Source organism: Lissotriton vulgaris, chromosome 6 (assembly GCF_964263255.1).
Source record: "Lissotriton vulgaris chromosome 6, aLisVul1.2, whole genome shotgun sequence".
Taxonomy (NCBI): domain Eukaryota; kingdom Metazoa; phylum Chordata; class Amphibia; order Caudata; family Salamandridae; genus Lissotriton; species Lissotriton vulgaris.
In genome coordinates, this window is record NC_141694.1 from 67,251,450 (window position 1) to 67,271,447 (window position 19,998).

Genomic DNA, 19,998 nt, shown 5'->3' on the forward strand with positions numbered 1-19,998 from the left:
CATAGTACTTTTTTTGCCCCATCCTCAAGTCCTTCTTAGCCTCGGGGAGATAGGCTTGTCTCCATATCCGTTCAAGTTTTTTGCAACCTGATTTGAGATCACGGAGGGTGTGGGAAAACCAAGGTTTAGAAGGAGTAGAGCGCGATCTGCAAACCCGACCTGTTTTTATTGATGCAGCAGTCCCACATTCAATCCATGAATTGAATGAACTAATGGCTGACTCAATTTCAAGAGGAAGAGTTGGGCGGGAGGTGTCTAGATGTTCAGACAAGATATCTACATTAATTTTCTGTTTGTGAGCAGCTGGGTGGTTGTTCTCGGCAGGGCGGGTCAGGGTCCAGGTAAATCTAATCAGCATGTGGTCTGACCAGGTCACTATTTCAGGGTGAGTCATGTCAATATCAAAATTAGTACAAACCAGGTCAAGGACATGTCCACCTGAATGAGTGGGTGCCTTAACCCATTGTTTTAGCTGGGCCATAGCAAGAGCTTCGTTTAAGCGGGCCGTGTCAGGCAGATCTAGATTATCCACATGGATATTAAAATCCCCCAGGAGAAGGTATCTGGAATATCTCAAAACCCGTGGGACTACTATGTCCTCCAGTGCACCCAGGAATTTACCTGCATGACCTGGTGGTCGGTAAACCAGAGTGCCCCCTAAAGTAAAATGCGCCCCAATTGATAGTGAGAAATGAAGCATCTCGGCATCAGCTGGGGGGCCCTGAAGGTCAAGAGAGAGTGTCCATTGTTCTCTAAAAATGGCTGCTATGCCGCCTCCTCTGCCTAAAGGGCGATCATTTCTAACAATTTTAAAACCTTGTGGGATGGCAAATTCGACCGCTGGGCTGCATGTCTCATTTAGCCAAGTTTCCGTGACAAAGAGGAGATCGAACTGATTGTCGCTCAGTAATTCAAAGATATCATCGGTGTGCTTGACCAATGATCTGGCGTTGATCAGGCCTGCACGGATGTGTGATGAATCATCGGAACACTGAGTAGGACATGTAAAAATGGGCTGAAAGCGAAATTTGCAAGCTTGACAAATCCCCGAGGGACTGTCAGCAGCCTCCCATTTGTCACTGCAAGGGCAGGAGTTCGCTCTTAGTGCCATAAGGTACTCACGGGAGTAGCGAGTTCTAGCCCTGTGGGGTATATATGGGGCACCGACAGGGGGGCTGGCGCTGGCCGCGTCCGGGACACGGACGGGCACAGACGGGCCCTCCTTTGGCGCTCCTTCGGCGCGCAAACGGCGCGCCCGCTGCGCGTGGCCGCTGCGCGTCTTAAAGTGCATGACTATTTGTAGGCAAAACCCCACCCTCCGCTGGACCGCTAACTCGGGTCCCGCAGGGTCCGGCCCACACTCAAGATGGCGGCCGACGTAGCCCTCCACAACAATCGGCACTTGAAGCCGCTGTGAAACGGGGCTCAGGGGGACCTAATTAATGCAATGCTAGTAGCGGTAAGTTTTTAAAATGTACACACAATAATAACACAGTAATTTGTAAAATCAATTAAGAGTGTTAAAAGAGTCAGATTAAATGCATCAGTGGGAAACAGGTAAGAGCAGAGGAGAGCCCTCACAATCTGCTCGCCTTCTCGAGCGTTGTAATGAGGTGCTGCCACTGCCTCCAAACAAACGCACAGCCCCACGAGCAACAGATCTATTTGTAGGCAAAACCCCACCTTCCGCTGGACCGCTAACTCCGGTCCCGCAGGGTCCGGCCCACACTCAAGATGGCGGCCGACCTAGCCCTCCACAACAATCGGCACTTGAAGCCGCGGTGGAACGGGGCTCAGGGGGCCCTAATAATGCAATGCTAGTAGCGGTAAGTTTTTAAAATGTACACACAATAATAACACAGTAATTTGTAAAATCAATTAAGAGTGTTAAAAGAGTCAGATTAAATGCATCAGTGGGAAACAGGTAAGAGCAGAGGATAGCCCTCGCAATCTGCTCGCCTTCTCGAGCGTTGTAATGAGGTGCTGCTACCGCCTCCAAACAAACAGAAACATAATAATATTCCTGTTGACGATGTTACGAATGTCCTGAGGAAATTGACCAAGGTTTTACTTAAACAAGAAAAACATTTTAAACAGAAATTGATGGTAATCATGTTAGGAGATTTTAACTGTAATTTGTACGAATTAACTAAGGATCACAGGTGTGGCCTAGCACGGGATGAATTGATATTAGCAAACAATGGTCCGAGACCTATAACTTAGTACAAAAGAAATGAATCAAACCTTAATTGATTAGAGAGCATATATTATTTGTCACTGCTCAACCCAACTAATGAAGAACATAAGAATTGGCAACAACAATGGGGTCCGAAATTATATGCAATATTTTAATCTATTGTCATATATACCATTAGTATTGCAATTTACAAATTTTTATCTATTTTTTGTATACATCTAGAATTGTAATTGAAATTGCCCCGTATATAGCGTGCAGTAGAAAAAGGGTGTCAAAGAAAGTGCAAGTGATAGGGTGAAAGGAAAAAGAAATCACACCAAATTTATAAAAACAACAATTTCTACTATTCCGGAGGAATGCCAGCCAATAAATGCTGGACCAGAGTACCTGACCACATTCAATTAGTCCAAAGGGACTTCCTAATCTTGTTATCAGACATAAGATGTAACAATTATCTGCACTATATCACAAAAGGGGGATATAGGTAGTGGTCCAGGTATTAGATAAAGTGTCGACGTTTCGACTCGTCTTGCGGCCTTGCGGTTAGTTGTGCCTGGGCCATGCGAGTCTTCTTCAGGACATATTAGACGGGGCAGCGCAGGGTTATCTTGGTGACCCTGTGGAAAGTATAAATGGACCGTAAGAATTTGGGGTTGTTGCCTAATGGGTGAGGTAAGGACAGGGGTATAGAAATGCTTACCCTGTTATTGAAGCAGTAGTCGTTATCTACTTAAGTTGGGTTTAGTCCATGCAGTCCACTGGCTCCTATTCTATGCACAGTTGCCAGAACCTGGTTTTTAAAAAAATATATAATGAAGGACCCATGTAATAAATATATATATATGTGGTCCTGTAGTCACAATCATATCCAGGCAAAACATAAATGTTACCTGCACAATGAATCTGATGGGTATATGTTCCCAGGTAAATTTCTTGTAACCACGAGGCTGTAACAATTCATAACATTACCTATTTAGTAAGGCTCAGTTAGGTGAAAATAAAGGTTTATAACAATTATTGAGTAAAATGGGCTCACCAGTTTGTCAGAGTCCAAAAATCAATCTGGTGGTTACTGTGTACAGCTGTACAATTATTTGAAATCCTCACACTGTGGAAAATAATAGGAATGAAGCAATTGGTACAATGGCTTCTAAAGGATTTATATGTACAACTATATAAAAATACACTCAAGGCATTTGATTACCTTGTTCCATGTTATTCGTCCTGTGTATAATATTCCCAAATCGGTGGTCAAAAGTCAGGCGTGAACCCACTGTGATGATTGGATCGCAGTAGTCGACTCACTTTCGTTTGACTGCAAAAGCAAATTGGGAAAAAGAGGTTGTCTATCCATTTATCCTGAGCCTGGCGGTGGTGCGCTATGAGTAAAGACTTAGCGCGCTTACCGGTATTGAAGTTCAAGGCTTCCTAATGCCACGCGTCTCCAGACGATTAGAGTGGCAACAGCTCACTCCCGAGGTAGCGTCTACCGAGGCGCCAAGGTCTCGCCTGCGCCAGTAACCTGATTTTCATCAACAGCGACAAGGACTAAGGCGGTCTCTTGCCGTTTTTGGGGATTTAATGGATCATAGGCGCCCACAAAAGGCGTGCATAATTAATCAATGATCACGTCTAATTTTAGCATCATATGAGCCATTTAATCGCAATTATAAACCATTCAAATAATTCCTTAATTTAGTTTTAATAAAGCGGGAAAAGCACGCAGAATTAATTAAACAAGTGTACTATACAAATAATAATGAGTTAGGTCCTCGGAGCAGTTAACAAAGTACCTATGTCAAAAAACTAACAGAAAGTAATCTGCAAACGCGTGTTAGCAGTAGTAATCATTGAACAGACATTAAGGACTATTTGACAAGAGGTTAGAGAACTGCAATCTGTCTATTTTATTTTGGAAATAAATAGACAGATTGCAGTTCTCTAACCTCTTGTCAAATAGTCCTTAATGTCTGTTCAATGACTACTACTGCTAACACGCGTTTGCAGATTACTTTCTGTTAGTTTGGATATGCAAATGTGATTAATTAATTGTGGTTTTTGCATCATGCAATGTGTAAATATGTATATATTGTACAAATGTTTTTATCATACACACCCATGGAACTATCCTCCTGGAATTATACTCCCAATCCAAGATGGCCGACACCTTTTTTGACATAGGTACTTTGTTAACTGCTCCGAGGACCTAACTCATTATTATTTGTATAGTACACTTGTTTAATTAATTCTGCGTGCTTTTCCCGCTTTATTAAAACTAAATTAAGGAATTATTTGAATGGTTTATAATTGCGATTAAATGGCTCATATGATGCTAAAATTAGACGTGATCATTGATTAATTATGCACGCCTTTTGTGGGCGCCTATGATCCATTAAATCCCCAAAAACGGCAAGAGACCGCCTTAGTCCTTGTCGCTGTTGATGAAAATCAGGTTACTGGCGCAGCCGAGACTTTGGCGCCTCGGTAGACGCTACCTCGGGAGTGAGCTGTTGCCACTCTAATCGTCTGGAGACGCGTGGCATTAGGAAGCCTTGAACTTCAATACCGGTAAGCGCGCTAAGTCTTTACTCATAGCGCACCACCGCCAGGCTCAGGATAAATGGATAGACAACCTCTTTTTCCCAATTTGCTTTTGCAGTCAAACGAAAGTGAGTCAACTACTGCGATCCAATCATCACAGTGGGTTCACGCCTGACTTTTGACCACCGATTTGGGAATATTATACACAGGACGAATAACATGGAACAAGGTAATCAAATGCCTTGAGTGTATTTTTATATAGTTGTACATATAAATCCTTTAGAAGCCATTGTACCAATTGCTTCATTCTTATTATTTTCCACAGTGTGAGGATTTCAAATATTTGTACAGCTGTACACAGTAACCACCAGATTGATTTTTGGACTCTGACAAACTGGTGAGCCCATTTTACTCAATAATTGTTATAAACCTTTATTTTCACCTAACTGAGCCTTACTAAATAGGTAATGTTACGAATTGTTACAGCCTCGTGGTTACAAGAAATTTACCTGGGAACATATACTCATCAGATTCATTGTGCAGGTAACATTTATGTTTTGCCTGGATATGATTGTGACTACAGGACCACATATATATATATTTATTACATGGGTCCTTCATTATATATTTTTTTAAAAACCAGGTTCTGGCAACTGTGCATAGAATAGGAGCCAGTGGACTGCATGGACTAAACCCAACTTAAGTAGATAACGACTACTGCTTCATTAACAGGGTAAGCATTTCTATACCCCTGTCCTTACCTCACCCATTAGGCAACAACCCCAAATTCTTACGGTCCCTTTATACTTTCCACAGGGTCACCAAGATAACCCTGCGCTGCCCCGTCTAATATGTCCTGAAGAAGACTCGCATGGCCCAGGCACAACTAACCGCAAGGCCGCAAGACGAGTCGAAACGTCGCCACTTTATCTAATACCTGGACCACTACCTATATCCCCCTTTTGTGATATAGTGCAGATAATTGTTACATCTTATGTCTGATAACAAGATTAGGAAGTCCCTTTGGACTAATTGAATGTGGTCAGGTACTCTGGTCCAGCATTTATTGGCTGGCATTCCTCTGGAATAGTAGAAATTGTTGTTTTTATAAATTTGGTGTGATTTCTTTTTCCTTTCACCCTATCACTTGCACTTTCTTTGACACCCTTTTTCTACTGCACGCTATATACGGGGCAATTTCAATTACAATTCTAGATGTATACAAAAAATAGATAAAAATTTGTAAATTGCAATACTAATGGTATATATGACAATAGATTAAAATATTGCATATAATTTCGGACCACGTTGTTGTTGCCAATTCTTATGTTCTTCATTAGTTGGGTTGAGCAGTGACAAATAATATATGCTTCTAATCAATTAAGGTTTGATTCATTTCTTTTGTACTAAGTTATAGGTCTCGGACCATTTTTTGCTAATATCAATTTGATACCCAGGTCCAGTACTTTTGGGTTACCCCATTTCTTTAATAGCACGGGATGAAGGCGAGGGACATTTTCATTTTAAGCAAAATTTTCTAGGGGATCAATTTAATTCTTTGTTAGCCAATTTTGATTTAGGGTTTGTTAATGAAATGTGCATTTCCGCTCCGATAGTAGTTCCAACATTTTATGGTAGAGGTTGTTCTACAACTATAGACTTTATCACTATTTCTAATAACAGCAGGAACAGAATCCACTCCTTTAATGTTCCTGATATAGCGTTGAGTGACCACTTTCCATTACGCCTGTCTATTTTGCTACCTACTGCCCCAATACTAATCAACAATAGAGAATGCAATAGCTTAGATGCTGACTTGGCAATTGGCAAAACCAATGGGTATACTTTAAAATGGGCCATGATAAATGAGGCAGAGATAATTAAAACAGTGGTTGAAAAATGTTCCCTAGAAATTAATAAGTGTTTAGAGACAGATTTACCACCTGAAACTTGCCTTGCATCCTTCCTGGTAATATCGAATGACATTAAAAACTCCCTTAGTATGCAATTTAAGAATAGGAAGAAGGAGGGAGGATGGTTTGACTCTAGATGCACCAAGGCTTATACAACTCTAAAAAAGGCCCTGCATAATAATCCAAGATCAGCCGAGGAAATTCGCAGACTTAGGAAAGATTATAAAGAGGCAATTAAAGATAGGAAAAAAACTCTGAAGTCTGAAGCTTGGGAAGCTCTTCATACAGCCTCCACAACAAATGACAGTGTGAGTTTTGGGAAAATTGTGAGAACTCCCTTTCTTAGTGAAGAGACTGGTCCGAAAATAGATATTGCCATATGCAACTCAGATTGGATCAGACACTTCGCAAGAGTCTATGAAGGAGAAGAATATGAAGAAGGTCAAGAGGGGTCTTTGACCTCCCTTGACGACTATCCCCTTAATAGTAATTTGTATTTTACTCTAGAGGAGGTGGAAAAGGCGCTGAGTAGAAGTAAGGGCGCAAAGGCGCCTGGGCCAGACGGTGTTCCCATAGACCTATTTAAGAGTATTCCAGCTCTGTGGGCGCCCCTTCTGGTTCAGGTGCTTAACGCTAGTTGCGTTGCTGAATTCCTGCCCCATTTCACATTGCACAAGATGGAAGCAATGGACACATTCGGGTAAAGTCTGCGCTATATAAAAACGCATACAATAAAATAAAATAAAAAAAGTCCCGAAGATAAAACCGGAGACCCGGCAGGCTCTGTGAGTGAAAATCAGACAAGGAACGGGCAAACAGGCGGTGCCTGCCTGCTCTTTGTTGTCTGCATGACATCACATCGGGGTTCTCTGAATGGCAATGACATACGCCCCAGTAGTTACAATGCTCCCTGGTCCGGTTACATTCCAACGCAGTGAGATCATAACAGTTCCCGACCACAAAAAAAACTAGATGGCTCCGTGGGTTAAGTGCCTCCTGATACCATCTAGGTCTAAACTGCTGGCAAAAGAGTTTAAATGCTAGGAGGGCCAACCGAGAATTTCATCCTTAAAAGGTCGATAAATTAAGATGAATTAATTTGGATAACATCACGTGTTATGGCCGTCCATAGAAACTGGAAAACTGTAGCATTAGTCTGTATGCAAAATTGTTAATATTATTTTTTTTTTTTTTACAGAAAGCCAATGTTGACTCAACCAATCAGAAAGCTTAAAATACTGGCACTAAATGCTGTTGCTTTGTCTCCATTCTAGGATTATTTGAAGAGAACTAAACCTGACAAAATCAGTAGGTGTTTTTATTTGCCAACGTTTGGTGAGCTTAGGGTGAATGCTAACAGCCTAATTGTGTAAAGCATACAGGGAATTAATAACAGTAAATTTCTCGTTCTCTTATTAGGTGCACTCGCCTTTGGCTCTCTTCCATTTTTGCGAGCGGTGCAATTACCAGCAGTAAGGCTCTATCTAACTAGAGGGCGTTATCCACAAGTTACGCTCTTAGCAGAAAGCAATTGTATTTTTGGGCAGCTTTATATAGCGCAAACTCGATCCGAAGGCATTGGAGCGCTTTACAGGAGCATCAGTTACATTACACAAGGATACATTTAATTTTTGTAGGCACGGGGTGATTACGTGATTTGCCCAGAATCACAGGATGCTGAGCCGACACCAAGGCTCAAACCTGGTTCCATAGCTCCAAAGTTGACAGTTCTAGCCGTTAGTCCACAATCTATCTGATCACAGGGACTTTGCCAAACACTGCTTTGAATGGGTCCTGGTTTAACAAGACCACCACAGGGCAAGCTGCAAACACCAGCGAGAAGGCAGCCTCTCACCCCAGCAGCACTTACCTGCGAGCACAGGTAGCGCTTGAGGCACTCTTCGCACACCGCCTTCTTGCAGCACGGCAGGGGCTTCAGCAGCCGCTACTCCAGGCAAGCCCAGCGGCAGGCGAGCACCAGCCATCCCGGCTCCGGGTAGAGGGGAGTCTTTTGGGCTTGTGGGGCGGCGGCTGCTCCTCTGCAGACTCCCCCTGCTCCCTGCTGCCCTTCCTCCAGCGCTTCCGCCGCCTCCATTGCTGCTTGTCTTGGTGCCTCCGCGGGCGCCGACGCTCGGCCCCAACTCCCCGCTGCCCTGCTCCTCTTCACCCCGGGTCTCCGATTAGGGGATCTCCGCCGCTCCTTCCTCCTCTCCACCGGCCTCCTCCTCCCCCGGGAGTGTCTCACCACGCACGAGTGCAAAAACCAAAACCGAAACCTAAAGCCTAACAAAGTCACGTGAACTGTTCACGAGGCGCGTGTCGTGATGCGATTCTTTCTGCCATGCTGTCTACAGCAGAAGCTCACGCGCGCGACCAAATCCCATTGTACAATGCTGCGCGTGGCCATCTCTTGTCTTCACTCGTTGTCGGCTGAGTCGACGACTATAGTCTTTCGGCAAGAACGCGCTTTGCGCGCTTTTGCCAGGGCGAGACCTAAAAAAGAGCATACGGCTACAATACCCATGCACATTTGGGGGTTCATGTCAGGGGGCTCCTGATTTGTGCACAGCCCGGTCTTGGGACAGAGATCCGGACAGCCGTAGGCACTGCTCTGTTAATCCATGCTCCCTACTCTTGTGCCTCTACTGTGATTACACCAGTGTTAAAACATCATGAAATGTGAAAATCAAGAAACAATTTCAAATTCATATTTTTATCAAGCCATTCGGCGAAAAAGAGTCACCAGTTCAAAAGCAGCTACAGTAAAGCTCTAAAGAAATGATGGGAGGAGCAACGGGTGTATCCAAAGGGTTGGAGGCATCAGATGGCCCTGGAGGGCCCCCTGTGTTTCCACTATGACACGGTTGTCATGGCAGTGGAACCGCCATGAAAACCCTGGCGGATGGGAAACTTGTAATATGCTTGGCAGGACCTGACCAGCATGCTACTTTCTCCTGATCGCTGCAACACTGCCAGGGAATGGCGGTTCCCTGGTGGCTGCGGTTGGGCTGTGGCGGGCCCACCACCCATATCGTAATATAGCCGAAGGGAGATCAATCCGCCAATGCGGGTCTAGTGGTCCGTAGATCACCAGACTCTTAATCAGGGCCTTTGTGTTAATGACACACTGCTGGAGATGCTTGTCCTCTGGTGTAGATCTTTAGCTTGTCGTTGTTATCTTTAACGTCTTAACCGCGGCGGTTTTTCCGCCGCCGTGCGGGTGTTCTAAAGAGTGGGTGGGGCTGCGTCGGCCATATGCTGATGGCAGCACTGGGGAGGGAGTGCTTTCATCAGCCAATGGCCGACGGGAGCACGGAAGGGGTTAATGCTGATCAATTTCAGGAAAGCAACCTTAATCAGGGCCACAGGAATTATGTGGCAGGGTTGGACCAAATTATGCATCATATTTGAACAAAATTATGCATCAGGGTCGGCCTAAATTATGTAGCAAATAAAGGCAAATTATGTGGGTAATGTGGTATTCTGTGATACTATTACTTCACTAACACTGTCTGGGCAAATATTTCACCTTATTAGTGGTAGTTCATCACCTAAATACAGTAACAATCAAGTGAGACATCACCAATCTACCTTTGCAAAAGGTATTCCATTTGCAAAACAACACGTGGTGCCACATGTTCAGTAACTTTTGATCCACTTTATTTTTTTTTTGTTTTTAATCTGCAGGTTATGCAGCAGATGATGGATAGTGTAAATGTGTCAAATCTAAATTTATGTGGAAAAATCTGGGACCGCAGAATAGCATAATTCCATTGGCCCTGACCTTAATAGATGGATACATTAAGAAAGAGAAAACAAACACTATTAAAACAGGAAATAGTGTATTCAGCTATTTAACACATTTTAAATTGTAAGTGTGGGAAAACAATTGAGAAAATGGATGCCAAACACGGTCTTTCTACAGAGATGACAAACGGCTCAAGATTCAAGTCAGTACCAAATAACGCTGCACTGCATAAAGAGCTGCAACAAACATGCCTAACACACCCAGGTGCCAAAAAATGACAAAGAAACTTACAGGCGTTTCCTCAGTCGGTGCTGACTCACTGCCCTACCTAGTAGCATTCAGCCGTTGCTGCAATGCTCTGTGCACTTTCAGTAAAGCTTCAAGAAGCTGCGTTTAACCAGTAAAGCTTCAAGGAGCTAGGAGCTAGAGAGAAGAGGTATTAGTTGTACCTGTTCTCTTTTTTATTTTTATTTATTTTCGAGATTTTTATCGCGCAACAAATACCCTAGGGTGTCTCGGCGCTTGTGGAGCTACTAGAAAAACAACCATTAGCTTACTGGTTGAACAGCCATGTCTTTAGGAGCCTGCAAAAGCTCATCAGGTTAGGGGCAGTTTTAATAGCCAATGGCAAAAGATTCCAAAGTTTTGGAGTGGCCACCAGAAAACGTCTGTCTCCCCAGGTAGCAGTTCTTGCACGCGGTACAGGGAGGAGACAGATGTTAGCCGACCTTAGTTGCCTCTTGGGGGTGTACAGCTGAAAGGCTTCTATGAGGAACCTGGGTCCAACGCCATGTACTGCCTTATAGGCAATGCAGAGGGCCTTAAATTTGTTACGGTTCTCGACTTTCAGCCAGTGGAGATGGCGAATGGCAGGAGTGGTGGGCTTGCGACGAGGAATGTTAAGAAGGATCCTTGCCGCCGCATTCTGAATAGACTGTAACTTCGTTAGGACACGCTTCTGTGTGTTTAAAAAGAGAGCGTTCCCATAGTCTATTTTTGAGAAGACTAAGGTGGAGACCAGGGTCTTCCCAGCTGAGGTAGGGAGGTAAGGCAATAGTTTCCTGATTTGTTTCAAAATGAAGAATGCTGAGGAGACAACCTTGTTTGTGTGGAGGTCAAAGGACAATTTACTGTCAAAAATCACTCCCAGATTTCTGGTCTTTTCTACTGGGACAGGTGGAGGGCCCAGCTTTTCAGGCCACCAGATAGAGGACCATTCAGGAGAGAGCCTGCCGAAGGTCATAATCTCGGTCTTGTCCGAGTTAAGCCTCAAACAGTTCGAGGCCATCCAAGTGCTGACCTCGAGCATGGTTCTCTGGAAGTTGGTTGCCACAGTAGGTCCATCTCTGTGGATTGCTAGAACCAGCTGAGTATCGTCTGCGTAGGATGTGAGCCGTACCCCATGGGCCTTTATTACCCTTGCTAAGTCCGCTACGTAGATGTTAAATAGCATAGGACTAGGCGAGGAGCCCTGTGGGACTCCACAAGGGAGTGCAGAGATAGGGGAGTAGAAATCTCCCAGCCTCACGGTCTGGGTACGGTTTTTCAGGAAGGATGAAATAAGGTCCCTGGCCATACCATCTATCCCCAGGGCTGTGACACGGTCGACCAGAGTAGCATGGTCGACCGTGTCAAAGGCTGCAGACAAATCCAAAAGGATCAAGACAGCCGCCCCTCCCTGGTCCATGATAGCCCTGATCTCATCTGAGGCCTTTATCAAGGCGGTCTCCGTTCCATGCCCTTTCCTGAACCCAAACTGCGTTTCATTGAGGAGTTGGTGAACCTCGACGAACTCTGAGAGTTGTTCGTTCATCAGAGATTCGCATATTTTGGCAGGAAAGGGCAGACACGCAATGGGTCTGTAACTGGCCACAGCTGTAGGGTCCAGGGAGGGTTTTTTCAAAAGGGGTTTGATCAACCCTCCATCAGTAGGATGTTCTGTGGCATGCACTGTTGACTAACATAGTGCACCTAGTGGGTTGATTCATTTTTTGGCTTCCTTTGACAAACGTGTTCTTTGAAAAACTGTCAAAGTTTCTACTTGACACAATTAATCTCTTATCTCTGTCTTCCAATAAGATCACTGGTTTCCCTCCTTTGGGTCTTTTTTCTTATCACACTGGCTATTCTTGTGTAGGTGATGGTTTGTACCTCAAGTACATGGGCAATAGGTTCCTCTACAATCAGATCCAGAGATGACTTCAGGCGGACTGGAAACAGGGAGGTTGGAGATACTGGGGTTGTTGTCAGCCTGGATCTATGATCGGTCTATGAGGCCCAGCTGGAGTCGAAGGTGACCCCGCAGGTGGATAGCTAGCAGGGCTGGGGCATCTCTTTGCTCCTTGGGGCCTGAAGCCACACTAAAGGGACACGTGGGCATGTGTCATAGAACTCCTTAAGCTGGGCAGGGATCACTCCTGCTTTGGGGAACTCAGGGAAGGGTGGAGGTGACCGGGACACCGGCTCAGCAAGCGGAGTGCGTGAGCGGTGCCTAGTGCGTGAGCTGTGCGTAGTGCGTGAGCGGTGCCTAGTGCTTGAGCGGTGCCTAGAAGCTCAATGCTTACTGGGGGAAGTGGGAGAATGGTTCAACTTCATGTTCTTGTGCCTCTTGGACTTATCAGACGACGACATGGAGTGGTATGACCATCGTCCATGGTATCTGCTCTGAGAATGGGCCCGAATTCTCCCTCAGGATCCAGACTGGGATTGGAGCAGAGCCGCCGCCTTCTGTCACACCACCAGAAGCTTCGTCACCAGCTTGCAAATCTCCTTCGAATGCATGAACTTCGGGTGTGGTCCGACCCCAGGCACTACTGGCAAACCACGTATGGGCCAGAGACAAACATGTGGTATCTGTGACATTCCTCACATTGTTTAAAGGCCGTGGGTTTGTTAGGAGACATGTCCCTAGCACACTGGGAGCAAAGCTCAAAACAGAGTTTACAAAAAGTTGAAAAGAGTGGTGAAAAAATGACCAAGGTAGCTCTCTGGATCCGCACTGTTGGCGTGGAAAGGAAGAAACCGATGTCAGCACACCAGAGTGGCACGTGCATAGACACCCTGCAACACAGGCACAGAGTCGATCAACGCCAACTACGGGTGCACAGAGGTACTGCTGAAGATTTGACGGAACCATTCTGACATCTGGGGAATATCCGACAGTGAGGAATCTGTGGTTAGATTCTAACCTTAGAAGTATCTGTCGGAAATGAACATGTAAATGGCCTTACAGCTCGCTCTTTGGAGAACAACACAGATGCATCCGTTTGCACCATGTAGGTTGTAGGAGTGCCTAATACGATGTAACGTGCGGTGTAACCCTCTGCGATTGACTCGGTCTACCCAACTTGTTTCAAGAAAGATTTCTCAGGTGCTGTCAGGTACATATAATATGCAATTTGTATTCTTTAGAAGTCACAATTATTCAACATATAGAGGAATTATTGATTTAGCTCTAACAAAACAACTTTCATTTAGTGAAAAACTAAAGAAAGGAGTAAGTAGTTATAACCTTTCTATATACCACCTAATGCTGCGCCTCTGCCTTTCTTAGTGCTGTAAATAACAGTTGTTGCATTTACCCAATGTAATTGTATTCAATTTGCCAACCTCAGAAGAATGACAGGCCAAAATGTGATGGCTAGAATTCTAAGTTGTGACCTGCACATCACCACATCCGTCAGCAGGGAGCCCTTAACTAACTAAACCATACTATTGATGGAACCCCTCTGACGTATTGCTTTGGCATCAGTTTCCCTGGGTGGACCGCCCATCCCCCCTCCCCACAACCTCCTATCGAAGGACAGTCTTATTGAGCATTATTGCATTATTTTCCTAGTGCATGTCTGCATTATTTATTTGGCACCGCTCAAGAAATGCCAGGAAAACTTGCAACCTTTTGGCAAAATCTTTAAAACTTTTTCGTTAAAATGCACCACTTTGACACCATATGAAGAAACATTTTCAGGGCCTCATTTATGAGGCCCCTTGCACCATCGGAACGTCACTTTTTGTGACGTTCCGTGGCGCAGGAGCCTGCGTGGTATTTATTAGTCAGCACTACGCCACTTTTTGTGGCGTACTGCTGCCTGATAAATATCAGTCCCTTTAACGCAGTGTTCTGCATTAAAGGGGCGTGCAATGGGTGTTGCTGGGGGCGTTCCCAGCAACATCCATGGCCTTTTGACACTGCCCCAGATTTATGAGAAATCGTAAGTCTGAGGCAACGCCAAAAGCTTACGCCTCCTTTATTTCTCCTCGTTTTTCCTTTTTCTATGTGTGCTGCATTCTGCAACCCACATAGAAAGAGGAAAAGCCTCTTGTGATTATTTTTGTACAGAAAGGTTTCACTTCCTGTACAAAAATAATCATCCCTGCAATGCAGGCACCCTTGCACCATGGTGCAAGGGTGTCTGCGTTGGCGCAGGTAGCCCATCGTGCGCCGGCGCAGGGGAAAAGGACAGGAATGCGCTGTATCTTATATGTACTGCGCATTCCTGCCCTTTTCTTTTGCCGTAGGGAAGCGCAGCAGGAAGGCCTGCTGTGCTTCCCGATGACAAAACCTCAAAATGAGGCCTTTAGGGACAGATTTACAATAACAGGCGCATTCCTGCATATTTATTTGGAATTTTGTATAGCACAGAACCACTCTGTCATAAGCACAGCGCGCCCATGGCTAGTGACGGAGTGGTTACGTCACAAGCATGGCGGCGCGATCCCACCTCCCCCCCAGCGCCGCGTCGGAATTACCACTGCAGCCAAGGGGTTAAGAGGCGTGTAAATACCCCGCAGCATTGCTCATCTTTTGCGCCTGCCGCGACTGTGTCTCAAAAGTGACGCAACGGTGCGTAAAAGAGGCGCAAAGGGCTTGTAAAATTGCCCCTTAGTGCTTTGATATCTATTTGGGAGATTCTTTCACAATGGAGGAGGGGTATTTTTCCCTGGCTGCTCCCATGAGTTGACCTGCACTGCACTTACCGACGGACGCTTCCACTGCACCCCCTTCACCAAGGGGGACCTCGGACCCAGCTCCTTGAAGCCGAGCGAGGAGGCGACGGTGGGGAATTCGGGGTCCTCGAAGAGGGTGCCGCCCTTCAGACACTGCTGCTTCAGGCTCTCGTAGTCCTGGTTCAGGAACTTGATGGCGTTGCTGTGCTCGCCGACCTCGCCCGCCTTCGGCTTTGCCTCGACCCCGGGAGTCTCCACCATGTTGTCACCGCTGAGGAGAGAGGACGACGGAGAGTGGGCGCTTAACTCTGGAAGTGGCAGGCTCTGGCCACATGAAGAGTGTTTAAGAGGAGAAAAGATGCTAATCAGATGCAAACTGACGTATGACAATCTGTGGGGAGGGGGGCAAACAAAGTCTTCACCACAGCGCAGCAAACAAACAACTGCGCAGCGCCCCGAGGTGGTTAGGCCTGCAGACAGGCCTCTAGGCGCCCCGGCTTTGATCTCCATCTCACAGGCTCAGGTTGGCTGTCACTCTGGAACCAAAGGGACGTTTATCACGATATCCTTCTCATCAATGGGACGCAGCTCGTAATGGGCCCAAAAAATGGACAGAAAGAGTAATGAGAATGAAACATTCAGAGCCACGGCCACGCCCTCCGGTCTGACGATCCATTCATTCCAATGTCTTACAAAACCACTTGTATGTGAGCAGCGTCTAAATGCAATGCCACAGTGGGGTGGGTGGGGAAGGCTGTGAACACTGAAACCCTGAGCACTAATCATACTGCCTGAAAGAGACAGATGGGTACCGGCGAAACACGGGTGGCCGCAAGGTGCCGTGCCCAGTGCACAGCTGCCTGCCGCTTGTGTCCCGGGCGTGGCTGCGTGATTAGACCCCCGGGATGCGGTAAAGACCCAGCACTGGTGGTCGTCTGGCCCGGAAATGCCCACGCGCGTCCATTTATTTATTAATTTTTTGAGTCGCGTGACCCTCAGAATAAACTACTTGCCAACCTGGGGCCAGGCACTTGGAGCCACAGGGGCGCTTGGCATCAGGGCAGCAGTGCTCATCGACTGGGTTAAAGTTGCTGTGTCCTGGCTGTCCCCCAGGGCTCCTTGGTACCATTTGAAGCAGGAAATTAATGAATGAATGAGTATACAATTTTTAAAGCACTAACTTACCCAAGGGCATCAAGGTGCTGAATACAGAGCAATATGCAGGCGAACAAGGTCACGCTCAAACCAACCTCTCAGGGAACAACAAGGGGCCTCATTTATGAGAAATGACGCATCCCTGCGTGAAAGCAACGATGCGCCACTTCTCAGCGCGCACTCCTTGCAACATTCCTGATGCGTCATATTTAATGTATGACGCCTCATGTCACAAGGAGTTACAGATACGTCAGTATTTCTGACGTATCTGTAAGCGCAAAAGTGACGCACTGCTGGAGTGTGTCACAAAAGTGACGCAACTCCAGCAACGCGTCCTTACACATGGGCAAGCCCCATGTGAAAGGGCCTGCATCACCCTTACGCCTGCTGTGAGGCAGGCGCAAGATTTTGACGCAACAGCATCCTAAAAGTGACGCAGTGAAATCTCATAGATTTCACTGCGTCACTTCTACGACCCTTCCTTGCGTCAATACGCCCCCCCCCTTTGCATACATTATACCTGGCGCAGGTATAATGTGGCGCAGGGGTTTACAAAGTGACGCATCTACCTAGATGCGTCACTTAGTAAATATGGCACAACAAAGTGCATTTTTTACGCCACTGGTGCATCACAAAAAGTGACGCACCGGCGGTGTAAAAGTGACGCACAGCCTCATAAATGAGGCCCAAGGTCTTTAAAGTCTTTCGGAAGAGTGCATGTGAACATTGGCCCGAAAGTTCATCAGGAAGAGAATTCCACAAGTCAGCAGCAGCAATTGAAAAAGCTCTGCCGCCCCTTCTCATCCTTTTAAACCTCGGGACAACAAGAAGATTTTTTCTTGCAGACCTGAGGTTCCTCCTGGGAGCATATTGCTGAAATAATGCCCGAATGCCCACCAGGCCAAGGCCATGGTAGGCATTGTGAGTGAGGCAGATGGCTTTAAACATAATTCTGCGATCCATGGGGAGCCAATGCAGCAAAAGAAGGGAAGATGAGACTGAGTGGTGTTTAGGCAAGTCCATCACCAGCCTTGCAGCGGCGTTTTGCACCAGCTGCAGGCGACATAGCTCTCCTTTGTTAATGCCCAAATGCAGGGCATTACAATAGTCCAGTCTGGACAGTATTAATGCAACTACAACTTGTTTGCGTGCAGCAAAAGAAAGGAACTGTGAGATTTTGAGCCTAATTATCCTGAAGCAGGTAGCCTCTGTCCTGGAGACCTGCAAGTTCAAAGAAATGGAATTATCAACCACCACTCCCAAGTTTTTGCCACAGGAGACGGGAGTTGGGCACGTGCCCCAGGAATCAGGCCACTACTCCCCAGACCAAGTGTCCAACTTGTCCCCAAAGATCAGAACCTCTGTCTTCTCACCATTCAGTTTTGTACCATCCATGACGAGACTGCTTGCATGCAGTTTTTAAATTTGCGAGCGGAGTCACTGACGTTGTGAGTGATGGACACCAGTATTTGAGTGTTGTCCGCATAAGACAACACATCCACCCATAGGATTTCACCACCCCTGCGAGTGGGGCCACATCGATATTAAACAAGGTAGGGTTCAAGGAAGAGCCTTGTGGCACACCGCACACAAAGGAGGTAGAATTCGAGTAGGAACTTTCCAATTTTACTGTTTGAGAACGCTCCCTAAGAAACGAGGCGAGAAGATCCAAAGCCGAGCCCCCAATACCTCTCTCCCTGACACACTCCACAAGTCTCAGGGGAGAGAGGGTATCAAACGCTGCGGTAAGATCAAGTAAATTTAGTAGGGTGGTGTGCCCTGCATCCACCTGTTTCCCAATATCATCAAATACCACAGGGAGAGCAGTTTCCGTGCTGTGACAGCTTCTAAACCCATGATGAGAGCCATCCAAAATTTGGTGGTCCCTCAAATAGGCACTTAAGTGAGAATTCAGGTGGGATTCTAAAATCTCTGCTGAAACCGGCAAAAGGGAAATAGGACGAACATTTTTAAGTTCCGTCGGATCCAATTAGGACTTTTTTAAGAGTGGCCTAACCACTGCTGCCTTCCAAGCCAAGGGAAATTGGTTCTCCGAAATAGCTAAATTTAGAACGTCGGTGAGATGTGGAATTATCGCAGTTTTGGCAGTTTTAAGGACCTTCAAAGAACAGGGATCCAAGGGCGATCCGACTTAACTCCTTCTAATAGGTGCTCTGCAGTTTCAGGAGGTAAATTTAGAAAGACAAGTAAACTAGGGGGCACCACCTTACTGAAGCTATCCATTAGGTGGATTTTCGGCAGGGCATCCAATGTCTTGTTCCGATTTAATGTTTCTAGCTGGACATATATATCGGATATCTTATATGACGCCAAGGTCCTCTGAATCCTCGTGACTCCACACTGATTGTGTTTAAACTCAAATCTGAATTTGCTTCCTAGGTGCCTCTGTCTTTCCAACACCCAGTCTCCTATGCAGATGGTTGGGGTCTTGGCTTGACTGTGTTGTGATGCACATTATCGGGAGCGTGCTTGGCTGCTTGAAACTGGGGACATTTTGCATGTCCTGTGGTGCAGGATTGAATCCTCAACCCTTTGTCCAAAACAGAGGATACTGGGAGCTATCCCTGTTGGGGTGTGAGGGGTCCGGCGATTGTTGTAGGAATCTGGCTCTGTATATACTATACCAAAGTAAGGTATAGTGTGCGCAGAGTCCTGTGGAACCCCAAAGGTAGGCATAGGTAAAAGTAGATAACACCTTTCTCTCTATTTGTGGTAGTATGGGTGAACAGTAGGGCTTTATCAGAGGGTAGTGTTAAGCATTTATTTGTGCACACATAGCCAAGAAATGATGTCCCACAAAGACTGAACTCAGTCCAATTTGTTTGTATAAAAATATTATTTAGTTATATTTATTTTCTAGAACCAAGCCAGGCCTGGTACAGGTAAGTAGAATGCTACTCTGCAAGAATAATGCCGTTTAAAAACAGTTGAAATGCAGTAGAATGCAATGGTTTGGTTACAGAATAATTACTTTGTACTCGCAAATAGTCGGAATTACTTTTCAGTTACTTTTTTTACACAGCCAGATATATCTAGAAACTAGGCTGGTGCATTTCCTAAGTGAAGGAAAAAGGAGATAATGCATTTTGCAAGCTCAGTACAGGTTTACAGTATCACTCACAATAGGCACTTAGCCCTGGGAAAACAGAACTGGATTTATGGGCTGGTGAGTAGGATTCAGTCACATAGGCGCTCGAGTCGCACCACCAGCGGCACAGAGGGTGCAGAGTGCAGGGACCACACATTAGCCAACAGGCTAAGCACAGTCATGGGCTTGGGGACAACGGTGAGCAGGCTGCCAGTTTGGTAAACCAAAAGCTTCTGTAGGGCCCAATGACTAACACAAGAACTACACCATGAGTGGCACAGAGGCGACCAGGTGTAGGATATGATCTTGGCTGATGCTGCACATTCGGTTGAAGATCCCTCGGAGTCGTTCAGCGGCTGGTGAGGTGAATGGGATCTTTGGGAGTCGT

At 45.9% G+C, this 19,998-nt stretch overlaps 1 protein-coding gene across 1 annotated transcript in view; it reads right to left on the bottom strand.

Annotated features, from left to right (window-relative positions):
• LOC147706795 (calpain-1 catalytic subunit-like) overlaps positions 1-15,652 on the bottom strand; it is a 590,138-nt gene extending 574,486 nt beyond the window's left edge. The window contains exon 1 of the mRNA XM_086925927.1: positions 15,377-15,652. Coding sequence (XP_086782053.1) covers positions 15,377-15,607 — 231 coding nt within the window. The 5' untranslated portion in view covers positions 15,608-15,652. The remainder of the gene's footprint in view (positions 1-15,376) is intronic.
• Between the last annotated feature and the right edge of the window lie 4,346 nt (positions 15,653-19,998).